Raw genomic sequence first — 22,458 nt, 5'->3', positions numbered from 1 at the left:
ACCTTACGGCCAGATTTCAGCAGATAAGGAGTTGAAGGAAATCTGCGGCTGACATGACATGATCATCTACAGTAGATCTTTTGTCAACATTTCGCACAAGAGAAAGGAAGACTGTGAGGATGGGTGTGTAATTCTCAACACTCATCTCTCCAACCAAGAATTATATGCGCTGTTGACTGTAAACAGCTGCTGTTTCCATCAAATTGCAAATCGGGAAAGAGCACTCAATGAGAAATGAAAATATGACTTACACACTGTCTTATCACTTCACAACAGCTGGCTTGGTCCTCTTTGATGTCTTGCACAAAAGTGAAAATGTGAAACGCTGCATTTGTAAATGTAGCTGACAATACAGTAAATGCTTATTGAGGAATCAAATATACAGTTTAAAATGTAAATTAAGATGTTTATGACTATAAATACAGCTTACAGGTGTTAAAAGTGAAGTCCATAGCTTTTGGATGGTAGATTTTTAAAGCTATCCCAGTGTTGATATGCAAAGACAGCTACTGTATAAGTAAATGTAAAGCTTATTTCCCCTGAAAAGTGTGGCATTATCAACACATCACTGTCTGTTTTAGCAATTCAACTTGACCAGTGGTGAGTTTAGGGTGGGACCATCTGTTTGTTCGACTAATGACAGAAATGGGGGAGTGTTCAGACCATGTCTATTTGGTGATGCTTAGTGAGACAGGAATTCAACTTTAATCTCACAATAACATTTTAAATAACTAGGCCTTCAATTTTTCCCCATTTTGAATAAAATTGTGGACTAAAATAAAGCAATAAGTCACACGAAGCCTTGGCTTTACTGACATATTTACCACTGTATTTTACCAAGGCTTTTATCCACCTTGTTTTGCAACACAGAACTAAGCTATTTTCTGTGAATGTGCAAGACTTTATTAGCAGCTCTTGGTAATTAAATAGAAGAATAACGAAGTGCAGTAAATGGTAAAACTATCTCCACAACTAACCGGTGTTAATGAATAGGATAATACATTAAAATGATAACAAATACCATTTGCAATATCAAGCATCACAATATTGCAGCCCATTTCTGCCACTGAATAAAAAATAAAAAAAGGTAATTGTGACTATTTATTTCATAACTATGACTTTTTTCTTACAAATGTGAGATATAAACTCACAATTGCTAGTTATAAATTACAATTCTGAGGTAAAAAAAAAAGACAACGCAATATCTTAGTATAAAATCAGAAATGCATGATATAAAGATAAGAAAAAAATAAAGAAAAAAGTCAGAATTGCAAAAAAGTCAGAACAGCGAGTTTATGTCCCGCACTTCTGACTTTATAACAATCAATTGTGACTTTATATCACACAATTCTGACTTTATAACAAAGATAACAAAGAATTGTGAGTTCAATTCTGAGAGAAAAAGTAAGTTGCAATTACCTATTTTATTTTTTATTCAGTGGTGTAAATGGGCTTCCATAGCATAACAAACTTCTTGTACAGCAAAAAAATAACTAAAGTGAAGACACCGGAAGCGTAGCATTCATTTTACAAATGGCCACCAATCTTACGTTAAAAATAAGGTGGCAGCAACGGCAATAAAAGCCACCAATATTCAATGAATAGCTAAATTTTGCAATAATAATCGAAATAAACATTTCATCCGCAGTTCATCATCTTAACCGTATGCTGTTAACAATTTCTGGCAACATTGTTGACTTGACTGCACAGACACTAGAGGAGGACTGAACTGATCTGGATGATGACCACTGAATCAACAATGAACTGACTTTAACTGATAAACTGACTGTTTTCTGTTGTGCTCTTGCATTATCAGCACATGATTTTCCTGTTTAACACTGCAAAGCTGCTTTGACACAATCTATTGTATAAAGCGCTATTTGAATAAAGGTGACTTGACTTGATTGTTTAGGGTTTTCATGCACATTAAACACCGGTATTTCGTCACTTTGGAATTATAAAGTTCAATCTGCTTTGCTTTCTAAGCAGTTTCAAGATATTGAGCTTCAAAGTTTTTGCATTCCATATAGTGATAATGGGGACAAGTCTCTTTGATACATAAGTCCAACTTAAAAAAAAAATCACATTTGTCACAGAATAAGAATATGTGAATAACTCATTTTTGACAAAAATGGCAGGTAGAACCCTAATAAGTCCATCAGCATTCATCAACATCTTAGAACGCGGCTCATCCAATCAGAATTTAGAGTCTGACCCAATCATTGTCTATTTATTATTAACATTATTAACATAATTACAAGTTTCGCCACATAATATTTAAATTGGGCGACAATGCTTGCGTTGATCAAATAAGCAACAGTCTTAACACTGCTACTGTAAAGCGTGGCCTCAGAAAGTTTAGCGTTCATTTTAACGGCTTGATCAATCAGTGAGGCGGTATCCTAACGCCTTCCAGGGGCTCTTATGAATTTATGACGCTTCTCTGGATTCGCTGAACTCACATCACAGTTCCTGATAGCCGCGCGTCGTCAGTCAGTGACCGGAACTGTAAAACCGTCTCGTCCCACTCCGCGCGCGCGGGCAGATTTACAGCGCGCTTCAGCCGCACGAGACAAACAGCCGCAATTATCTCGCGGGAAAACACGCGCCTCGCCAAACCTAACGCGAAACCCGCATCGCGAGCTCTGAGGACAAGCACGCTGAGATCTCACAGTCCGTAGTAATTTCTCGCACAAAGAGAAGACCCTGCCATCTCCAGTGTGTATGGAGCTCGAGGCGCGTTGTGATCTGGAGCTGCGAAGGTTAGCATGTTCCGGTTGAGGACGCCTAAAGGAACAGCGGTTCATTTCACGGACCACTTCGATGCAGAACTATTTCACGCTCATTTCTTAGCACGACGGCGGATCTGAATTGGACTAGCCATTAAAAAGGACTTTTGGTTACCTGAACAAGTTTTTTTTTCTTTTCTAAATGACTATATTGTGCTCTCGGGGCTTCTCTTTTTTCCTCACACTTAAGGAACCGTCTGTGAAAAGTCGTTCAGGATGTTGACAACTCTGCGTAAATGGATATGAAATAAGGAACACTTTGATTACGCCTGGAAATCGCTTCATCTTAGTCGTGTGAGGCTGTTGAAACGCCGCGTTTATTGTTTCTCAAACCCATTCGCTTCACGTTTAAGTCGTTTTAGGACGCCGAAAGTCACTTCCGCGGACTCCATAACAGTTCTGTTGAAACTCGTTCATAAAGCTCGTGCCCGTCTCGTTCGAGCATCGTCACTTCTGCAGATGTGCTCTGGTTCAATTCTAACCATCGTGTAGGTAAGATTACCTCCTTATGGGCTTTACTGTGATTTAGTTCGATTTATTTGTGCACAATATCGTTTTTGTTGTGAAGAAACGTTCTCTATTGATTTGTGTGAACAGTAATCATTGCTAATTCGCGTTTAATGTCAATAATGCTCGGAGACATTCTCTAGTTGGCATTTTAATTATTAGCACTTTTAATGAAACTAAATTATGCCTCAAATAGCTTCAACTGCCATTGGTAGGAAGTCGCTCGCTGTCCATGGTGCTGAAGTTATGGAAAGTTGACCTGCTGAACTTGATTTAATTCAAATCGGGCGATGTTACATACATTGAGTATATCCTAGACAGATCCTTTGCACTACTGCTTCATTATAGAAGTTTTGTCTCTTTTCTTTAATTGATTTATTTATTTATTTTTCACCAAAACATCACTTCTATAGAACTTATATGAACCCCTTAGGAGAGGTTGAAATCCAGGCAAAACCAACCATTGAAAAAAAATAATTTATTCTCAATTAAAGCTCATTTTCACACATTTTCATCCAAAGAGACCCTTGGTAGTTGTTCAGTCTACAATGAGTTGTAACTGCATCATGATTTTGCATCATGGCTCTGATCGTGTGACCAGTAAGACTATCCTTCTCAACCTGTGCACTTCTTATGGTACCTCAAACATTAAGAGGCATTGAACCCGGCGTGTCACGTGCAGTCAAGCAGATATGGCAGTCTACACTCCTCCTGATTGGTGGATGTGATTTCCCATGACCCCTTGAAAGGTGCAAAGAGATTTTTCCCCCATGACATTTACGAGATGGGGCATAAAGGGGGATGGGCATTTCCAGCATAATAATGTTAAAGAATTCTCTCCACCCCCAGCCATGACCGTTCCTCCATCCATGGCCCTCCCCCGTCACATCTCTGTGTCTCTGTCACACACATATTAATCGCAAGATGCCCCATTCCAGTGACACATAGAGACATAGCATGTCTATTCCAAAGTGTCCTCTTCACAGAAGGAATAAGCCAGTGTCACATATGCAGACCTTCTTTTAACCAAATCACTTTCAAACACAGCTTTTCTGCTGTAGCGTTGGACTTGAGTGGTGTAACCAAATGTAGTCAAGTTTGTTAAGTCATATTAAATCAAATTTTCTCATAAACCTGTCAAATGAATATTGTTGTTCTCATGCCGTTATAAACCCGCACTGAAAAAAATTGGTGCTGGATTTAAATTTTTATTGAATATCACTGAAAAAAATTGCTGAAAAAAATTGGTGCTGGATTTAAATTGAATTAAACGTGAAATTTTAGAATAGAAATACTAAAATTATATTTTCTTGTAAACCTTTCTTGTCAACTTTTTTTTTTACTGTGGGTTTGACATTCTTCTCTGGAATACAAAAGAAAATAATCAGAAACATTTTTTTATTATTATTTTTGGACCCCATTGGCTTCCATTGCATGAAGTTGAAACATTCCTCAGAATATCTTCTTCCTGTTCCAAACATGAAAGAAAGCCATACAGTTTTGGAACGACATAATGGTGATTAAATGTTGATAGAATTTAGATTTTTCATTTATACTTTTCAATGATGTTAACACATAAAGCACTTTTTTTTTTTAGGTTACCTGAAAATAATGTTTTTTTTTATAATATAATATGAATGTGCTTTTCAGACACTAAAATGATTTGTATTCTGCATGCAGCAAGGTTTAGGAATAATTACAGAATGTAACAATGACTTTTTATTGCATCACCTCAAAAAGTATTGAAATATGTTAAAGTCATGCAATGTTTTTGAAGCACCTTTTACATTTAAATGGACTACGTTATTCTGACCATACGGCTTGTGTGCAGAGAAGTTTAATGATTTGGATATTTGGAGCATCATTCTTGTAACTCTTTTCTGCCAGAACCTCCAGGCTGCCTTTCACACTACATCTCCTCGCTACTCTTCCATTTATGTCCTTCACTGTGCCTGCTCTCCTCCCCCACACCGGTTGCTATGTCTCTTGCCATAAGGCCATGTCACTTCCTGTGACCGCAGACACCAGCATGGGCTTACGACACTCCTGGGAGAACATGCTGGCCAATGCCTTGCAGAATATAAATATGTTAGATGTTACAAAGATTGTTTTTAATAGAAGATGGAAGCTTGCTCACACATCCCCCAAACCTGCTTAAGCTGAATTGGAAAAGTCCCAAATCATTAACAAAATGGATTATTTCTCACATCCTTTGGTGTGGAGAAGGTTTCTCAGAAGGATCTTCTCCAAGGAGGGGCCATGTACATATAGGGATGTTGAATGTGAGACAGCAGCAGAATAACTTTTGAAGCACATAATGGTGGAATGGCTCTGGGTACGGAGTGGCCTCTTGCCAACTGGACAGGCAGAGATATAAAAAGATTAGGGTAGGAAGCAAAGTGGAAAAGAGGCTGGAGCTGTACTCAGGCGCCCTGCAGGAATAACTCTAAACACACACTATGTTATCTCACAAAAGAGTGTTTTTATGTAAGTCCTGTAAACACTTTTATCCTCTTTGTGGTGATGGAAGAAGGCTGGAGGTTGTGTACATAGCAGCTACAAGAAACTGACTCAGTCATATGCTCACTCCGGACCTCTAATGCACACACAGTCAGTCGCCCCTGAGGCCCGAGAGAGTTGAACCGCCTGTTGTTCCGGTTAAACTGAGGACAAGTCCTTTTTTCTTTATAAATCTTTTTTTTTTTAAGTTACTAGCCACTGCCAATATTTCTGATTTTTGATAATTTTCACAAAACCTTCATGGCCTCCAGAATGTCTGAACATGCAATATGTCAAAAGAAAGAACAGAGCCTCTACTTTAAAAAATAAATAAATATAGCTTCATGCATTCTTTATCAAAACTGGAATGTGTGTATCTTTCATTTAAAAAAAAAAGCAACATTTTGAACAAGAAGATGAGAAAATCGCTTTTTTTTTTTTTTTTTGTCAAAGACTACCCTGGATTGGATTCAGAATGATGATCAAAACATAGATGGAGCAGACCCCCAGATGTTACACAGTCCTACACCACTTTTTGGGTCAACACTTCATTGGGTAACATTAGGCAGTTTTGATTTATATGCTCTTTCAATCCAATTACATATAATCAGATTGAGCAAATAGTAAGCATATTTTGCGTGCTTTCCTGATGGAGGGCTCCGAGCCCCGAATATATCCCGAATCCAGAGAACTCCCCCATCCCTAGTCTGGGACGAGAATAGTTAAGAGTGAGGAATTGGGGTGGAGGAGGGATGCTGGAAAACTGCTGTTGGACAGATATATTGTGCTAGTTAAGTTGATTATCTAGACGAGATCCACCTGTGCTGAACTGATAGATTATCTGAACTACCCCCCCCCCCCCCGCCCCCCCGAACATTGTTAATAAAACATAATTTAATGTTTGATCATCACTTTATTTAAAAAATGCATCTGCTTACATATGCAATAGCTTGCTTCTGCTTCTTCTTCAGCTGCGTTTTGATCCAGACATTCAGTAAACTTGCAGAAGATGTGTAATAGCGCCTCCTACCATGTAAAGCCGGAAAATTTGTTGTGAGAGGCTAAAAATTAGCAAGATGCAATGCAAAAGTCAGACATTCATCTGCATTTTTAAACAAAATAAAAATTACAAAATTTAGCTTGTGCATGAATTCATTTTGATTCATGTATCATCATTGATGTATCTTATATGAGAATCATTTATAGTCAAACACCTGAACTATTAAGTAATATAGTTATAAATAGATATTTTTGATGAGTACATTGGGATGAGAAGTGCTCCTAAGCTAGAAGATGACTCAGGCACCCTGATATGTATATGACATGACTGGAGTGTCAGCGAATGAATCGTCTGTTCCACATTTAGCTCTTACAAAATAGAATTTGATGGTTTGAAATGAACAGGATATTGACATTCTCTTCAGGGAGTTCTGAAAAACCTATGGTTGTTCTAAATAGTTGCTATGTGATTTTTTTTTATTAAACATTATTTAATAGTAATTTTTTTATATTATTTGTCAGTTTATAGTGCAACTTATCCAGGTATTTGACATTTTCATATCTGTTGGCATAATTTTCTTGTCATTATATTGACTTATTCTGGTCAAGAACTACCCACTTAGAAAGGATGAAATCACCTGACTCACTTGTAAAACAACCATACAATTCATTTTGCTGTCAAGTGTTATTTATGAAATAGTTGATACCACAATCAAGAAAAAAAAAATCCATAAAAAGTTAAATGTAAATCAGTGTAACTCTCAGTCCTTGCATGATAGAAGTGACCATCACTGTTCCATGAGTAAATCTAATGCAAACATTTATTTTTATGCCATGAATTTATACTTTGCAGTATCTAATTAATGTAACTTTAAGCTTGAGCTGAAGATATATAGACAGTAATTATGCCTGAAGGACACGGGTCACCAATGGATGAACCCCAATGCAGAACACCTGCAATTTACAGCAGAAGCCTTTTTCACCATTGATTTGTATGAGCATGAATCACTGTGTTGTGTTGGTGAGACATGCTCAAGCAGCATACCTGTTTGCCGTTTCCATGGTGACAAGATGCCACTGTGAGTGCCCTTGAAAGATTTCATGTCTTTAGAAGGTATAGGTCATGATGACCTGGATGGACTGACTACCTGTTATTTGTGCCGAAGTGATACTAAATAGGCCTACCATATATTAGAGCTGCATGATTATGACAAATCATCATTTTCGATTAATTGCGATTATTAACGTTGATGAATAGACATTTCTGCATGTCTTTATGTAGATTGCACTAACTGCTCCACAGGGCACTTTATTATACAGCAGAAATAAAACAACTTTGGTTACTAATTATTTTGATCAAAAATAGCGAACACCAAACTGTTGGATCCATGTTTCTTGTTCAAAGTCTCGAGACACCAAACTGTTTTTGTTTACCACTATGTTAGTCATAGCAAATTCATCAGTGTCTCTCACATGGATTATTCATTCCCTCATTTAAATTTGGCTCTCTGAAAATTGGCACTATATATTATCGTAAATTTTTTTTGCAAAAGCTTCTTTTAAAATCAATGAAGCATTAAATGTCTTATTTACATCATGTCTACACTTCATTGGCTGTAATGAGACGATTTATGTGAAGTGTAGAACTGCGTAGTGTAGTGTCACATTGAGTAAATCTTTCTAGCTACAAACACACTGCAAATTATAACCTTTGATACAACTTAAATATTAATATTATGCTGTAATCCACTTTTTAAGTGACTGTGTAATCGTTGCAAATGTAATCAGAATTGTGACTATTTTTAAGATTATTTGCAATACTACCACAATATATATTTACAATTTATATATATATATATATATATATATATATATATATATATATATATATATATATATATATATATATATATATGATACCGAAAAGCAAATTTCTTGTGGAATGACAGAAACACAACTTTTAAATCAGTGCTTTGCTATAATATTCAGAATACATACATTTTTACATTTTACAAGAAAACGTGAGTGGTTTACTCGCACAAAACAAAAAAAATTAAATTGAATTATACAGGAAATATAGCTAATAATATAGCTAATCTCAAACATCCATATGGGCAAACAATGGAGAAGAAAATCCGTCTGTTTAATGATTTTTTTTCTAGTTTGTCCTCAGGCACTTCCTGTTTGCATTTTACACCCTCCCTTTCCCGACTGCAAACTTTGCATCATGAAAGATCATCCTAATGTATCAGACTGCTCGAGTAAACCAGCAGGCCCATATGAAACTGTAAATCAGTCCACATTGACATTCGAATGCACCCACTTTAGCTTTGTTTATCTGAGGTATGCATTTCTGCATATTCAATGCAATTCAAATCCAAGCTGTCCATTGCAGTCAGTTTACTTCCTGTATGCATGTGTTTGGGATACCAGAGATATTCTGCACATTAGGAAAAAGCAGTGTTTGTGTACTTTGGTAAAGGAATACATTTCCCTGCCATCATATATTCTGATAAGTGCGGGTTTAACATCAGTCCTTTATAGACTCATGTGGAAATAACCTGGGTTCATGGCCCTTCATTAATGTGGGAATGAATTATCTAATGGCATACCTGCATGCTTCATCCCTCAACACACAACTACACACACACACACTATGGATCACTCAAATAGGCCTGTGCAGTCGCCGTGGGGTTGCCAAGGGTAACACTTTATTTGTCATGAACCACAAATAGAAAGATTATGCCGGGTGCATATGGCACTGCCATGTTTCATATTATTCATCTTGAAGTGCTTTTACTGAGTTTGATGTGTGACTTAGAAATAAGAATAGGCTTTTTATTCTTCATAGTCAGCGTATGAAGACTTAGTCATGGAATTAATGTGGCATGAAAAATGCCACATTTAGTCCTAAACCAAACGTCCCTCTAAGAGAACTGATAATGATATGCCTGGTAACTTTAGCTTGTTTGTTTACTGTTAGCATTTTTTTTTTTTTTTTTGCTTGTTGATGTATGATAGTTTCAAGACTTTATTAGCACTGTAACATGAGACAACTTTAAGTCATTATAGGCTATTTAATTCTTTTGGTCTATATAAAATTGTTCTTCAGGCTCTATATTTTTTTTTACTCTTCAGGCTAAGTGTGTTGTGCTTGTCTGAACATGGATTTAATCACCCTATAAGGTTTCTTCATCGTTTTATCTCTTTTAAATTAAAGAAATTTAATTTTGACTGCAGAATGTGCAAAACTTTTAAGTTACACTATATCCGCTCTTCGGGAGTTTTATTGCACTTACTGCACATTTTAAAGCAGCTTGTGCCTTTTAGTTATTTACACACAGGCTTGGTCAAGGGTAAAATAGTTTGTCTTCCTTTTAAGGCTGACATGACTGATAAAAAATCCAATTAATCTTTCAATTTAATGTGTTGGCAAACCCTTTGTTAGTGTCGTTGATGTGTTCTATTGTATGTAGTGTTTGGTAAGATTTCAGACAGTTTAATGAACAATTATATTCCATTGCAAAAATTAGAAAACACATTTAATGGAAACGTTGCTCTCTATTGTTGTTTTTTATGCAAAATGTCTCTCTGTAGTTGCTGTTTCACATACTTCTGCTTCTATATATATATATATATATATATATATATATATATATATATATATATATATATATATATACACACACACACACACACACACATACATACATACAGGTGCATCTCAATATATTAGAATGTCGTGGAAAAGTTCATTTATTTCAGTAATTCAACTCAAATTGTGAAACTTGTGTATTAAATAAAATTAAATGCACACAGACTGAAGTAGTTTAAGTCTTTGGTTCTTTTAATTGTGATGATTTTGGCTCACATTTAACAAACACCCACCAATTCATTATCTCAACAAATCAGAATATGGTGACATGCTAATCAGCTAATAAACTCAAAACACCTGCAAAGGTTTCCTGAGCCTTCAAAATGTTCTCTCAGTTTGGTTCACTAGGCTACATCATGGAGAAGACTGCTGACCTGACAGTTGTCCAGAAGACAATCACTGACACCCTTCACAAGGAGGGTAAGCCACAAACATCCATTGCCAAAGAAGCTGGCTGTTCACAGAGTGCTGTATCCAAGCATGTTAACAGAAAGTTGAGTGGAACAAAAAGTATGGAAGAAAAAGATGCACAACCAACCGAGAGAACCGCAGCCTTATGAGGATTGTCAAGCAAAATCGATTCAAGAATTTGAGTGAACTTCACAAAGAATGGACTGAGGCTGGGGTCAAGGCATCAAGAGCCACCACACACAGACGTGTCAAGGAATTTGGCTACAGTTGTCGTATTCCTCTTCTTAAGCCACTCCTGAACCACAGACAACGTCAGAGGCGTCTTACCTGGGCTAAGGAGAAGAAGAAGACCCAGTGGTCCAAAGTCCTCTTTTCAGATGAGAGCAAGTTTCGTATTTCATTTGGAAACCAAGGTCCTAGAGTCTGGAGGAAGGGTGCACACACACACACACACACACACACACACACACACACACACACACACACACACACACACACACACACACACACACACACACACAAGGCGCGCCAAACTCCGCATTTGAACAGTCAGTAGCAAATACTTAAACTAATACCAAAACATACATACAGTAGCTGATTCAGAAGCGCCAGACTGTCGTAGCAAAGTCAGAATTACCTCCTCTCCTAGGTTCACGAAACGGTCGTCCATAAAATGCGTTGCTGTTCTGTTGTAAGTAATCTTTAAGCTTCTTAAATACATCTACTTTTGGAAGGCCAAATAAAGTGCTTTTGCTTTCGCCTAGATACACACAGCATCTGTCTGACATTGGTGATTCAACACTAACTGCGGTTACTGAAACCACGCCTCCTTTCTTTGCGTGAACATTTGAGCGACATTATGCAAATCTGAATCTGAATGAGCCGTTTTAGAGGGGTGTGGCAGAGTCTTAACTTTTATAAAGAATATCTCTTTGGATTTGAGACTTTAGTCTTTGCAACTTTACAGACCTTCTTCATGCACAAAGAGCATGTAACACTACAAATAGAAAGGAAAAATTGAAATCGCATCATATGACCCCTTTAATACATGAGTTTCACAATTTGAGTTGAATTACTGAAATAAATGAACTTTTCCATGACATACTAATTTATTGAGATGCACCTGTATATGTTAACATAATGCAATATACTGGTATAGCAAGCTAAAAAAATTTGATGCAACACAACAAAAGTTAACAGGAACAGACAATTCATTTCTAATAACCTACAACCAAATAATGTGGGCTATATGTCAAATACGACAATGGGGTTTTTAGAAAACCTCTGAAACAAGGTTATATCAAAGTCATATTAAGTTGTGGTGGTTCACAGATAAGCAGCAATTTCTGATTTGGACAATATGTACATACAGATCTGAAGTAGAATCATGTTATCGTCTGCCTGCATTACTCAGCTTTGTGGTTATATTATATAATGTGGCCTACAGAATTATTATTTATTATTATTTTTATTTATTTATATATTTTGGATGTTGGTGCCAGTGTCACATCACACCTCTTAACTAGCCCAGCTATGCTTTCACTGTTTCACAGCATGAGAAGTTTCAGCACCAAACAGGCATTAATTTGAATGTTTCAGAGTGTGAGAGCATGGAAATGTATGCAGGTCTAAGGTGGTCTTGTCAGCAGGGTGGCACATCCATATTCAAAGCTCTTTGTGCATGCAATCCAGATGTATTCTTCTGGAAGTGTACTTGATGCTGTATCGAGTCACAATGGATGGAGTCACAATCTTATCGCGTGTGCAGAAATGAACAACTTTTTTTGTAGGTTTATGTTTCCACATTCATGTGCGCTGTCAGGTTGTGTTATTATGCTGTCACATGAATGGACTTGCCTGTGCGCCCTGCTGTGCATCAGTAGAAAATGCCTTTTCATTATTTCCCATGCCACACCACAGAGAAATGTGCAAACTTCTGTCAGGAGTTGTTAAGTCCCTTTCACACATTTCACACCAGGGCTTCAATGCACCTTTGACCTCCACTTGAAAATACTGCAGTGTCACAGGAAAGTGATTTCATAAAGTTGCTTGCAAGAAAGTAAGACGGTAAACAAGGAAAATAGTAAAAGCACATCCTTGTGAAAAAGGAGTGTGCTTAATCGAAGTTAATTGATTAATTGCTTAATTGATTGAATGTGAACTTTAAATCTTGTATATTTTTTTTTTTAAAAATCAGTAATACTTAATATAAGCAAATACAAATAACTTTGTTAATGTTACTTTAAAAAAAGAATATTCATGTTAGTTCACAGTGCATTAACTAATATTAACAGATACAACTTTTTTGTTTAAAAAGTGTTTAGTAAATGTTGAGATTAACATTAGCTAAGCATAATAAATGCATATAAATATTTTTCATTGTTAATTAAGTGTTGCCTAATGTACTTAACTTATGTTAACACATGAAACATTATTGTTTAGTGTTTCAAAAGAATCTGTACTTTCAGAAAATATAATATTAAAGTAATTATTTAATTACATAAAAGATGTAATTAAAAAGATGTAAAGATTTTTTGATAACTGCATTTAATATCAATTTAAATGATAATTGATTGTAATTTACATGCAATTAAACATTACTATCCATTCACAACGTAGATTCTTTTAAAGTATATTATTTTGTAATAAATACTGTTTTTAAAAGTACAGTATGCTGAAGTGTACTTCATTTTCAGGAGGGAATGAAAGAGGTAAAATGACCTTTAGATTAGAACAGAAAATAAAATCCTTACGAATGCTTTTATTCATCACAATGAGAAAATAAAAGACTTGAATGACAACTATTGAACAATGAAGGTCATAATATGCTAATATACATGATACATTTCTGGTGGAAATTCTACCTCAAAATATTTTATATACAACATAATCATGTGAAACTGTTTATTTTCCATAATCTATTGACTAAAAAATTAGGAATTCATTTCTTTGGATTTTTTGAAGGGGATCTTAAAGAGATATGATTTTTCATAACAAGGGAATGATTAGTCTGGTATCAGTACAAATACAACACTTTGAAAAACACTAATAAATATGCAATATATTTTTAAGTATATTATATGTCACACACTGAATGGTGTCACTGATTTTGCAGTCATATATATATATATATATATATATATATATATATATATATATATATATATATATATATATCTATATATATATATATATACATATATCTATATTTTTTTTTTTTTTTTTTTTTTTTTTTTTTTTTTTTTTTGATTGATCTCAGAGCGAATGTGTTTATGGGACATTAAATATGAATGATTAAACCTGTGTGATTCTGATACATGAGATTCTGATATGTTACAGTTTCTTAAATATTTTCAAGATAAATATTTTAAATGCTTTTATCTAAAAATTGTACTTTGAGTTAAAACTTTGACTGTTGCGTACAAGGATCTGTCTGTGATCGGCTGTGTGTATCTGTGTTTTGAGTGTGTGTTTGCACACATCCTGTAATTAAAGCCTCACATGATGAATATGTTGTGATATGGCAACATATTCTTCATACTGTGATCTAATTTAGTGATCCCCATGGGAGGATTGTGAGGTAGACTGCAGCATGCTAATGGATGTTTGACTTCATTGAATTATAGCTACGTGTGCACATGAGCGCTGTGTGCGTAAATGCTGGGTTTTGCGTAGGTTACACGCTTGAGTCTCTGCACATGTAAAAAAAAAAAAAACACTTTTTATTCATTGGTCCCAGTATTACTGATCTTCATAGGATAAAAGGTCATAAACATGGCCGTCAGTATCAGGGTCAATGACAAATAAGAGTGTCTACAATAAAGAAAATAAAAAGATCTAGTTGATTTTTTTTTTAAATTTTATTAAAAAAAAAACATATCAAGCATCTCAAAATCATGTGTGTTAATCATAATTTTATATAATTAGTTAAATATATATTCATAATTATATTTATGTATAAATTATTTATTGATACACTACAGTTTAAACATTTGGGGTCATAATGTTTTTTGAAGTAAGTCTCTTTTACAGAAAAACAGTAATATTTTGAAATATTATTACAGTTTAAAAATAACTGTTTTCTATTGTAATATATTGTAAAATGTAATTTATTCCTGTGATGTAAAGCTGAATTTTCAGCATCATTACTCCAGTCTTCAGTGTCACATGATAATTCAGAAATCATTCTAATATGCTGATTTACTGCTCAAGAAACATTTATTATTATTACCATTGTTGAAAACAGTTGTGCTGCTTCACATTGTTGTGGAATCAGAGTTTAAAAAAAATTCAGGTTCAAAAGAACAGCATTTATTTGAAATGCAAATCTTTTATAAAATTATATGGTATTGTCATAAAAAATTGTCATTTAAATTATTTTAAAGATTATTGTCCTTGACGTACAGTCATGAGGGTCTGCAGGGGGTCATCTTCATTTCCTGCTATTTTCTGCATGTTGGTCGCACCACATGAGCGTTCATGTGCGTTCTTAATTTAAAATATTAAATGACTGAACACTTAAAAAATAATAATAATCAAAGACTGTCCCAAACTACTTAAAATGCTTTTCTTTTGAAGAATTTCTCTTTCTTTTTTTATGGATTTTGTTATTTATTTATTTATTTTATTTATTAATTTATTTATTTATGTTAGGATTTTTTTTTTATGATATCAGGACAGATGCATACCCTGAAATGTTTACTTTATCCCCCCCCCGAAAATATCAAAATGTCTTTTTAATTTAGAAATTAAAAACATTGCGATCATATAAAGGTATTTTCAAGTCAATTAACTCCATTTTTTATGTATTGAATTGGTATACAGACACACAAAAAACAAAAAAACATGAGCATCTTGTCATTGACCCAGGGGTTACAAACTGATTTCTAGCTCCTCCTCAGCCTTATATCAACAATGAGCTCTGACGCATTATTGATGTTCTCTTCTGGCTGCCTTTTTCGCAATCAAATGAAAACCAACAGCACTGTTTCATTTCCAACCCAGATCGATTGATTGCATTCGGCCACTAGACGAATCAGGTTACGAAGGCCTAATTTGATTTTTGAGAGCAGGTACAAACTACTCGAGGACAGCTCATCTGATTGGCTGAGACAGATGCCTGTCAAAATAAAACACAGAAAGACTAGAATGCAACAGACAGTCAAATATTCTTTAAATCAAGGTGGTTGAAGAGGAAATGAGATGTGTGTGTGTTTCTCATCAGGACCCTATTATTAAAGAAGAGTACAGGAACTAACGCTTTGTTTCCTTGCTTCAGTATTCAGGACATAATGTTTCCAATCTGTTCTTTTCTTAATAGTCTTGGAGCTAAATTCAACTAGGAGCTTGATGGAGGTCCATGTCTAAAGAGCACCCAATGGAGAAAAGAAGATAGATGAAGCTCATTACAGTTTATTGCCATTACACAAGATTACTTTGCTTTTGTCGCTTCACACGTGATATACACACCATTACAGCTAGTCTTATTTGAGCGTTATACCTTACAGATGTTAGAGGAGTTTTCTTATGAATCATTTTTCAAACCTTCAGTATGAATGAATGGCGCTGCTGACACAGAAGAGTGTACACTGCTTGCGTTCAGCTCATATTCTCCAAAATGGTGCTAAGGTGATGCGGAGAGAAAGAAGAGAAAAATTGTTAAATAAAGCCATTATTTTTGCTTTCTTAGCGTACAAAAAGTATTCTCGTCGCTGCATAACGTTACGGTTGAATCACTGATGGCAGATGGAGTATTCTGACGATGCTTTTCATACTTTTATGGACCTTGACACTGTTATTTATTTGGCAGTCTATGGGACAGTCACAGGCCTCCCGGTTTTCATACAAAATATCTTAAATTGTGTTCCGAAGACGAACTAAGCTTTTACAGGTTTGGAATGACATGGGGGTAAGTGATTAATGACACCATTTTCATTTTGGAGTGGAGTATCCCTTTAACATGTGAATGCATGTGTGTTAGGCTAAATTTTCATTTCTCAAAGGACAGTGACATCTGACTAAGACTTATGGGTCAATAGACCTTGCCGAGCACCACAGAAAGGGCATTACCTATTAATACTCATCTAACTCACCAGTTTCCAGCCATTTATTGAGCAATCTCTCCCAAAAGCTGCCTTTCATTCTATTACGTCTAAATAAACTGAGTGGTTGACCTGAGGTCAAGTAGAGCTGTTTTCCCATACACTGATTAGCCACAACATTAAAACCACTAACAGGTGAAGTGAATAGCATTGATTGTATTGTTACAATAACAGCTTTCAAGGGGTATATTAAGCAAATCAATCAGTTCTTGAATTTCATGTGTTTGAAGCAGGGAAAACGGGCAAGAGAAAAGATCTGAGTGACTTTGGAAAGAGCCAAAATAAGGCTCGAATACTGGGTCAGAGCATCTCCAAAAACGGAAAGTCTTGTGGAGTCAACTTTATGATGCCAAGGAGCCCTAAATATAAATACAAAGCCAGTTTCATATTAACTAATGGAACCGTATTGTAAAGTGTTACCAATCATTTTATAAGAGGCTACAGTTGGAGTACATTTGCAGCTCATCGGGGCCCCCTGCTGGTCTGGAGCTCTATAAGCAAATGCCTGCTGGTGGATCCTGGCTGGTGTTTTAAAAGCAATTGTCATTTCATTCCTGAATGGTGCTCATGCTTGCTCTGAGTGAAGACGTCAGCCTCTTTGTGTTATGATCTGTCTCTCCTGGTTGGTAGTAGAGTAATATTAAGGAGGCTGCTAAAACAGATATTACAGATTGAACCTGAAGTAGCAGGAGTGTCATTGTGATCACAATGCTGCTCTTGCATCACTATTGCTTTGAACAAGATGTTTTACCCTGAGTTTCTCCTGAAGCACCCTACAGTAGAATATGCAAACTGATTTGTGTGTGTATTTGCTGTTATAGTGAATCTGATTTCTCTGTAGAAATCACTCAGAATAGAGTGAAAGTGCTCTAATGTAAAATTAAGTAAATGTGATATAAATATTTTAACTAACAGATATCACCATACCTCCCCAGCTGATTAGTTACAGTGCATTAAGATAGTTGTTTTCTGAAATGTTACATTTAAATATGCAAAGAATCAAAATAGGCAAAACATCTAATTAAATCTGCAATAATTTGCATACATTTTCTTAAAACATAAATCTGAATATTGGATAAAGCCAGGTTTAAAATATTTATTTTTATATGACATATTAAATGTTTTTACAGTAGGAATTTTGGATTGTTCCTTTTATCATTCATAAATCAGAAAATACTGCCAACAGACAAAAAAACTTTCACCATGTTTTTAGCAATAAAATGATATATAAACCAGGCGAATGATATATGAACAAACGTCTCTGTACAAATGTTCAGATATGAATGAAACTGTAAAGTTTGCTGTACATTGAAGTGTTTTCTATTTACTGTGCCAAATGACGACTAGATTAATTTAAAATATAATTTTCTTCTTTATCATCCACATCTTTGTTTATTGACCTTCTGTATCGATTGTTGACGTTTTTTATCAATCATCTTGGTCCAAGGTTATCTCTCCATCATTTCCCCTTCTTCTGACCTTCATTAGTGCTACTATGGGGAGTTTAGTCTCTCTTTTACTCCCATTTGTTCTGCCCATTCACATGCATCCCTGTGCAGTGAGGATTTTGGAATTCAAATCATAGGTGCACGGAAACATTTATCATGCTGAAATGTCCATAAAATTCTTCCGGCACATTTGATTGAAGCTAATGGAGTTCAGTCGCACACACCGTGGTCGTATGGAGGGTTACCTTTGATCATAAACCATTTTTATATAGACGTTTCTTGTTAAACTAATGCTTTTCTCTCTTTGCTTTTGTTTTTTAGGGTGTTGATGGAGAGCCTTTCGAATGACAGCCGGGACAGTGGTAATCACAGGAGGAATTCTAGCTACAGTAATCTTACTGTGCATAATCGCTGTACTGTGTTACTGTAGGCTGCAGGTGAGCAGTGTGCTTTTCTCTGTTGGAGTACTGTCATATTTGTCTTACAGGTATAACGCTGTGTTTTAGTACCTTCTCTTCTTTTAGTAAGTAGTGACGTGCTCTTGTTTTTCTGTAGTTGCTGTTAGATCTCATGTTTTCTGTAAAGGAAGTGACTGCTTGTCACAAACACTAACACGTCACATCAGAACTGAAAAGTCAGGGTGCATCATGTTTTTCAGATGGTTTGTTAGATTTTACATGTTTGATTTGACACTGTGACAACTGGTTTGCACTAAAATTGACAGAAATGTCAGATGACCAATTTGCATCTTCAGACATAATCTCATAGTGGAAAATATTGACCAAATGTATGTTTAATTGAAATTCAGATGGAACTTTGTGCAAGCATTTTCACTCTTTGTAGTTTAATTCAGTTACATCAAGTACGAAATGCACTACTGGAAAAAGTAATTAAAATATATATATATACTTTTATTCAGCAAGGACACATATTGATCTGTAAATTGACAGTAAAGTTTAAAAGTTCTATTTCAAATAAATGCTGTTCTTTCGATCTTTCTTTTTTCTTTTTACAATTATCTGTTTTCAGCAATGATAATATTAATAAATGCTTTTCTTGAGCAGCAGATCAGCATATTAGAATGATTGATGATGGGTAATGTTATTATTAATTAAGGAGTAATGATGATTTTGATTATGATTTTATCTGAGGAGTATATTGTGTTTTGAATTGTGTTATGATGGTGAAATTATTTTAAATCATAGTAATATTTGACTGTTTATACTGTATTTTTGATCTGATTTCTCTTTTAGAAAACATACAGAATAGAATGAAACTTATAATGTAAAATGTGTGTGTGCATAAATGTGTTGCCGGTCAATTTCATAATTATAAATACAGCAAAATAAGTATTCACAATTCTATGAACATCAAAAGGATTTGTAAACACTTGTAAGTTGTTAATTCGGAAAAATTATTAGATTTTAGATGCTGTCAGCACATTGTTATTGGACTTTTTAATGCATTTACAAACATACAAAAAGGCATATGTGCTACAACCACATTATGAATACTTCTGAATAATAATTACTTGAGAAGTAATAAATAAAGTTATATTTGAAAAAAAAAAAAAAATTAATTTTAAATTATATGAAAAAAATTGATTTTGCTTATCATTTCCTCACACATAAAAATGAGATATTTTGACGAAACAATTTTTGCTCATACAGTGGAAATCAGTGGGGTCCTAAACTTTGGCAGAATTTCTGGGGGAACTATCCCATTAATGCCTTTCAATTTGATATATATTCTAAGTTATTTGGTAACTTTATTTTAAGGACCAATTCTCACTATTAACTAGTTGTTTATTAGCATGCATACTTCTATAATATTGGCTGTTTTATATTTGGCTGTTTTTAATATTTGTATTTAGAAAGCACATATCAATACCTTATTCTGCATGACCATATTTTAGATCCTTTAATCCTGCCCCATTCCTAAATTTTACAACTATCTTACTAAATATTAATAAGCAGCAAGATATGAGTTTATTGAGGCAAAATTCAGTTAATAGTGAGAACTGGTCCTCAAACTAAAGCATGACAAGTTATTATGTATATTTAAAATACTAGGCTGACACAGTGTCTCTTTATACCCCTCTAGTACTATTGCTGTAAGAAGGAGGAGTCGGAGTCAGAGGAGGAGGAGCCTGACTTCGCCGTCACGTCTCGTTTGCCGCCGGTGCATTCAAACCACAACATCCTGGCGGCCACTGTCCCAACGGCAAACACCCCCAATGGGCCTGCCCTCTTCACGCCCCCACAAACACGAAAACTGACGCGTTCACAGACGTACTGTCCGTCCTGTACACATTATGACCTGCCGTTTTACCTGCAGCAGCCAGATGGACTGCGAAATGGCGGTGAACGAATTAGCTACCGCAGCATGTATCAACAGGATTTGGGGCTGCCCACTCCATTGCCCACCCCATTCCCCACCCAGCTGCCGATGCCACTACCCAACTACCACAAACTAAACCTCAGCCGCTCGGTCACCATGAGGGAGATGTTCACACGAAGCTGCAGCATTAGCACCGATGTGTAGCCAGCCAGATTTATACAATGCTAAATGCTAACGGCTAACTGCATCAACGCAGGCAACAGACTCAATTCTCATTAAAAAACACATTTCAGCATTTCATAAAGCTGTAGCACTTGCCTGCGTAAAAACAATGTCAAAAATGTCCTCTGTAAACCCCCAGAGTGATGAGCTTTTAGGACGACGGCCCAGCGTGTTTGTTCGTAACTGGGAACTATAAAGGCAAAAATGGGGTGAGAGCAAAAATTCGGAGGCTCTCTCCCTCCCTCAGCGCATCTGCTTCACTCCTGAATCTCTTGTTTTGTGTTTTCGGTAATTGGAAAGAGGATTCAGGAAATAAAGCTGAAGTTTTTATGAGTTCCTTACATTTTTGTCAAAAGACACACCAATACATGGAAACTTTGACATCTTGTATTTTTAAATATACATTATGAATGGAAACTTTTCTATTGTTTATGTAGCTCGAGACATTTTAGCTGAATAATAACTGATATAGCCACCGAAAACAAACCAACACATATAATACAACTTACGGAAAGCCCTAAGTGGGTCAAAATGTGATAATGTAAGCGTTTGATTATGAGGTAACATATGGGATGAGAAGCATTTTTTTTTTTGATGAGTTGTTGTTTTGTGTTATTTTTTTTATTAGTTGTTTTTTTAATTTTTTGATTATTTGTTCTGTTTTGGATGTTTAAATAATTTGTTCTTCTTTATTAACATTTCTCCTATCTAAAAAGGTACAGGTTTTTGTTTCAGCTGCATTAAAATGATTTCCATTGATTTTATTTTTAAAACCCAGATGTGAGATGGATATAAGGGCCTTGGATTCTTGATTTCAGTGGCTACATTTGCTCTTTCTAAACGCTGCTTGTTGGACTATGAACAGAACATCTTCTGCCAGAAGGGTTTTTCTATCTCGCTCTTTCTCTCTCTGCTGTTCATGCTTACAGAGGCGACATTTAGCCTATTTCCTGTGCATTGTTGATGTCAAAACAAGTGAGGCCATTCACCAGCTTTCTTCTTTTTAATAATGACACAGTGATTATCACGAATATTTGTTCTGTTTCTAGCCTGTTTGACAGTGATATTCTTCTCTCGCTGGGTGTGTAACCACACACTACAGTCCTGCAGGTGACTTTGACTTCTGTGATCACCTTGTGGTTGTGTTGTGATTTCAGATTTTTCCCCTAGCTCTTCTTTCACTCTCCATGACCCCTTTAAATCTCACGCTGTCTCTATCATCTGCACACATACACGTTTCAGTGCCTGTTAATACCAAATGTATTATTATTTTTAGTATTATTATTATAATTATTAGTTTTTGCAGCACTGCTTTATCACAGTATTTTTGTTTCAGCCATAGATAAATAATATTGTTTCATGTTTTAAGGTGATGCCGAAATGGTCCTGTAATTGATAATACAATTAAGAATACAATGTGGATAATAAATTGGTTGAAAACTTTTTGGCATGTGTTGAAGTTGAATACAAAGTTAAATTCATATAAC

General features: G+C 35.3%; 1 protein-coding gene across 2 annotated transcripts; it reads left to right on the top strand.

Annotated features, from left to right (window-relative positions):
* The first annotated feature begins 2,422 nt into the window (after positions 1 to 2,422).
* Positions 2,423 to 21,566, top strand: LOC109080208 (protein FAM163B-like). 2 transcript variants are annotated; one of them, XM_042764775.1, is made up of 3 exons: positions 2,423 to 3,277; positions 18,731 to 18,846; positions 20,513 to 21,566. In XM_042764775.1, exons 2-3 carry the CDS (start codon positions 18,754 to 18,756, stop codon positions 20,951 to 20,953), a joined length of 534 nt encoding a protein of 177 aa, XP_042620709.1. In that variant the 5' UTR covers positions 2,423 to 3,277; positions 18,731 to 18,753; the 3' UTR covers positions 20,954 to 21,566. The 2 variants fall into 2 exon arrangements, with proteins under 2 accessions (XP_042620709.1, XP_018950842.1); XM_019095297.2 differs by having other exon boundaries at positions 2,425 to 3,281.
* Positions 21,567 to 22,458: the final 892 nt, after the last annotated feature.

Source organism: Cyprinus carpio, chromosome A10 (genome assembly GCF_018340385.1).
Source record: "Cyprinus carpio isolate SPL01 chromosome A10, ASM1834038v1, whole genome shotgun sequence".
In the NCBI taxonomy this organism is placed as follows: Eukaryota; Metazoa; Chordata; class Actinopteri; order Cypriniformes; family Cyprinidae; genus Cyprinus; species Cyprinus carpio.
The sequence above is the reverse complement of the archived record's forward strand: the minus strand, read 5'-3'. Positions and strand labels throughout refer to the sequence as shown.